At 56.7% G+C, this 4,545-nt stretch overlaps 1 protein-coding gene across 1 annotated transcript in view; it reads left to right on the forward strand.

Annotated features, from left to right (window-relative positions):
• Positions 1-4,545, forward strand: part of PAPPA2 (pappalysin 2) — a 97,770-nt gene that overhangs the window by 1,945 nt on the left and 91,280 nt on the right. The window contains exon 2 of the mRNA XM_035898069.1: positions 4,248-4,480. Coding sequence (XP_035753962.1) covers positions 4,248-4,480 — 233 coding nt within the window. The remainder of the gene's footprint in view (positions 1-4,247; positions 4,481-4,545) is intronic.

Consider the following 4,545-nt stretch of genomic DNA (forward strand, 5'->3'; position numbering starts at 1 on the left):
GAGCGGGCGGCAGCGCCGAGATGCACGGCTCCCAAGGGAAGGCTGGGGTCCTGCTCGGGAGAGCTGCTGCCTTTCTGCGCTGCCAAGCTGACAGGTTGGGGAAGCCCTCTCTATGCTAACTTTCCCCCCACTTGCGATCGCTCCACTGAACCCCTCTCCGCTTCGCTCGCCTGGCCCCCTTTATGTATTTATCTCCCCAGCTCGTTGGGGAGATAGCCACATCTCTGCTGCGGAGGAGGTAGGAGGGACAGGCTAGAGACTGGGTGGCAGAGGGGGAAAGCAGCCGTGTACAAGGAAACTACCTCATGTTCATCTTGCTGTTTGCATTCCCGGAGGGGTCCCTAGCTGCCTCCCCTCCGGCAGGCAGCGGCTCGGGATGCACAGACCAGGCTTCCCAGCCATCACATCGGCAGCACAGCTGTTTGCATCTGGAGGTCTGGCCTGCAGGTGTTGGGCTTTACTTTTCCCAGCTAGCCAGTAGTTTTTTGGGTTTGGTTTGGGTTTTTTAAATTGTTTTCTTTCTTTTTTTTTTTCTTTCCTTGTGGAGGGTGGGACGGTTGTTAGCGCTGACAGCGCTGCCCATGAGCGCTGGCACTCACTCGGGTAATATCCCCTGGCCTCCATGCTCCAGGGTTTGAGTCAGCCCCAGGCACCTCTGGCTCTCTGAGTCACTGTCCACTTCCCACCCTCTCCCTGCAGCTGGGACTGCGGGGCCCAGGTGTGGGTGGCGAAGGGGGACAGACTGGCAGTGCTGGTGTTTCATGTGAGCAGGTGATGCAGGCAGCTGCCAGCCCTTCGGCAGGGGCCGAGTCTGCATCTGATCTGCCGCTCCTGCCCTGTCAATAGGGAGGGGATTGAGCCCTGAGGTGGCCCAAAGCTGTGGAGGAGCTGGAGATGCGAGGGAAGGCGGGAGGAAAGCAGGGCTGAGCTGAGCACCTCCCAGTGTCACTACCTGGGAAATAAGGCCAGGCTGAGCTGCTCTGTCTGGGCAAAGTAAGCTGTGCTGTTGCCTGATGTGACTGGATTGAAGGCTCGGGAGTTGGGGCTTTGTTCCCGTAGATGTTACATTTTGCCTTAGGGCCACCCTGGATGGAGCTGTTCATCCCTCTTAGACTCTTTTGTATGGGGGGGTTCCTGCTGGGGTATAACCCCAGTGCCCTGCCACAGCTACCGCTGGGGAAGGAGGGTGGTCCTACTCTTTTTGGGCAGCAGATGAGTATCCTTTCATGTAATGTCATTTCTTCTTCCGCCTTTTTTGTCCCCCCTCCATCCACGCCTGCTCTGCTTCTGGTAGACCCCAAGGGGTGCCAGGTAAACTCTGGTGCCAGGCTGAGGTTGTTTTTTACTCAGATCAAAGGTGGGTTTGTTGGGTCAGAAGATCCCTCACTTGCAGCAGTCCCAAACTTCTGCTGTGTCTAAGCCCAGGTGTCCTCCTGGGGTCCCCGAGCCACTCGCCATGCATGCCCCGAGGGGTGACCACCCTCTCAGGCTGGCTGCTCTCATGGCACAGCTGGATGCTCCTGGCCTGTTTCAGGAGCTTTAGCAGCTAATTTCCCCCTGGTACCTGAATCTCAAAGCGTGACTGAACTATTCCTTCTGCTGCAAAGCTCCTGGCCCCAGCAGGAGAAGATGCTGCTTTGAGTGTGGGCCTCAAACAGTGGTGCACTTCATCTCTTTAGAGGCTTTTTCTCCATCAGACACCTTTCCTGGCAGACACTTTTCATTTTTTTGCACTCTTACCAACCACTCTAAGCACTGATGAACATCACAAACCAGGTTAGAGCTCCCCTTTCCCACCTGAGGGATTAGAGGCAGAGTTGTGCATATGGGTGCCGAGGCGATCAGCTTGTGCCTCCTCTGCAAACAGACCCTTCCCTTTCTGGTGGGTCACCCCAGGACAAAATAACGAGTTCTTTGGCAAATCCCAGGGTTTTCCAGGGTTCAGAAATGGGTCTCCTGATGACTTCTTGTGCAAGCCCTTTGGACATGTCAGGAGCTGGTGCTGGATGGCTCTGCTTCACCGGAGATGGCACCCCTGGCCATATCTAGGAAGCATCAGCTGCTGCCTTAAAGGATTTCCAGCCCCTGTCATAGACCTGACCTTGGCCTTACTTGCATCCTTTTGATGAATTCTCCAGACCTGGTTTTAGGCTCGCTTAAGGTTCTTTTGGCCAGTTTTGAACCTGTCAGGCACTTCCAGGCTCGCCTCCAGCCAGGACACTAGCTCACACTCACGCCAGAAGGCTGTTCTACCCCTGACACTATTTTCCTCAGTTTTGCCTTAGTGTTTAATCAAATGTAAGGTGCTCTAAGTCATTAAAAGGTGAAATACATGAGCTTTCCTAAGAGAGGAGGTACCAAGCCCTGTCTCCTTGACCCTGGTGAAGACTAAATACTAGAATTGTGCAGGTCTAAGCACCTTTCAGCCAGCACCCAGCCCAAAAGTGTTCTCCATCTTTGCCTTCTCATGCCTGCAAGGCTCCTTTGCCTGCCCCCTGCTTTTTGGCTTCTTCCCGTCTCAGCTTCCCCTGGTCTTTCTGCTTCCCTTTCACAATCCACCAGAAAACAAGAGCTGGCCACAGCCCATCCGCCCACGGAGGCTTTGTGCGTGTCTGCCTTTGTAGTGAGCGGTGGCAGGGATCCGTGCCCAGGGTGGTTACGACTGTGGGACGGCCAAGAGGCCACCACCCATCTCTCCCTCGGTGAAAGGGATGGATGGAGGGAGGGGTGCAGCTTCCTGGGGTGCAGTGGGGCTTGACTGTGACCTTTGCCGGCCGTGCAGACGGCGTGTTTACGAGGGTTGGTGGGGGAGATGTGGGGTCATGGTAACCTGGCTTCAGTCACATCCCCTGGATGAAAGCCAGGAGGTCCTGCTTCTCCTGGAGCTCCTGCTCCTCTGCACCTCTGCCTCTCTCTGCTGGCCTCTTTGCAATCCCGGTGGCAGGTACCGCTTCCCCAGGGTGTCACGCTGAGCGTCCCCAGGGACAGGCAAGGCAGCAGGGCAGGGCAGCAATGCCTTGTTTTGGACCTGATGCCTTGATGCCAGGGAGATGGGCAGGCGGTGCATGTGGTGGGAACAGCACTGTCAGGGGCAGGAGAACCTGTGCAGTGGGGTGGAGATATAGGGAAAAGCAGGCTAGAGCATAAGAACTATTGTAGCAGGAGCATAAAAAAGGGCATGGCAGCAGGTTTTGGCAGCATCAGGGCACCGTTTCATCTGGAAGTGATTTGTTGGGGTGGGGAGCAGGAGGGCGGGGGGCTCCCAGAAGTGGTAGGTAGCCACTGGTAGGGTTCAAAGCATGCCTTCGAGCTCTTTCACCCCAGCTGATGACCCCATGAACGTCCCAGCTGCGGTGATTTAGGAGCCCAGAAGCATTTATTTCAAGCAGCGGGTCCATTTCCCTTTGCTAGTATTTAAGTGCCTTATGGCCATTGATTCCTAAGGGCATTGAGTGCCTGCAAGCTGCTGGTTCCCAACCATGGGCAAAGGTTCCCTTTCCCAAACCATGGGGAAAGCCAGCAAAGTTCCAGGTCTCACCCAGCCTAAAATACAGGTTTGCAAAATGCTTAGGTGCACAGGGAGAGACAGAGCCCAAAGCTATTCCTGGGGATGGATTTATGCTCAGGAGAGCTTCGAGGGCTGAGGAGTGCACCCACCCGGCTGGAGGCAGAGCATCCCTCCATCTTCCCCCTTTGACCCTTGCCCGCCCGTGCTGGATGCATGACTGGGAGGAAAACTGGAGCGTAAAGGCGAGCTGTAAATCTGCCTGGAAGCTGTTGGGAAAGCAGTCCCTAGAGGAGTCTGTTTTGCTTTGGGTTGCTGTGCTCTAATTCTTAAAAGCTTTGGCCCGCAGATAAAAAGCTTAGCCTCTAATCCTGTCCTGCAGGAGCGCTCCTACAGAGGCAGCTCAGAAACACCTCGCTCTTCAGCCTCTCCTTCTGTCCATGCTCTTCCTCCCCTCTCCATCCCGCCTCTCAGGCTGTGCCATCCCTCCTAGCTACTCTACCTGCTCATCTGAATGATTTTGGATGGGAGCTGGGGTGTCCCCCCTGGTGCAGCACCCATTGCCCAGCCTCTGGCCACCTTCATTTACCCGTGGCAGCGGCAGTGGGAGCCCCCCCTGCAGCCCTGCCAAGGGCTGCCCTGCTGCCGGGGTCCCAGCTTGTGCTCTGGGGTGGAGTGGCAATGCTCTCCAGTCCTCACCAACTCTCCTCTCTCTCTGTCCCTATCCTGGTCCCTGCTCCAGGAGTTTTCGACAACTGCTCACACACGGCCAGCGATAAGGGCTGGGCACTGGGCATCCGCGCCCTGCAGCTCGGCGGCAAGAAGGATGCCCGCTTCTTCTTCTCCCTCCGCACAGACCGGGCGGCCGCTGCCACCGAGGTGACTGCCTACCACCACTACCGCCCCGAGGCATGGACCCACCTGGCTGCCAGCTACTTCATGGCCTCCTGCCGCACACTGCTGCTGGGGGGGGATGCTTGGGGGACAGCACATGCTTTCAGGGGACACTTGGCTGGGCTGGCCCTGTGGCAGGGCAGCCT

This window comes from Egretta garzetta, unplaced genomic scaffold, assembly GCF_000687185.1.
Source record: "Egretta garzetta isolate BGI_Z169 unplaced genomic scaffold, ASM68718v1 scaffold187, whole genome shotgun sequence".
In the NCBI taxonomy this organism is placed as follows: domain Eukaryota; kingdom Metazoa; phylum Chordata; class Aves; order Pelecaniformes; family Ardeidae; genus Egretta; species Egretta garzetta.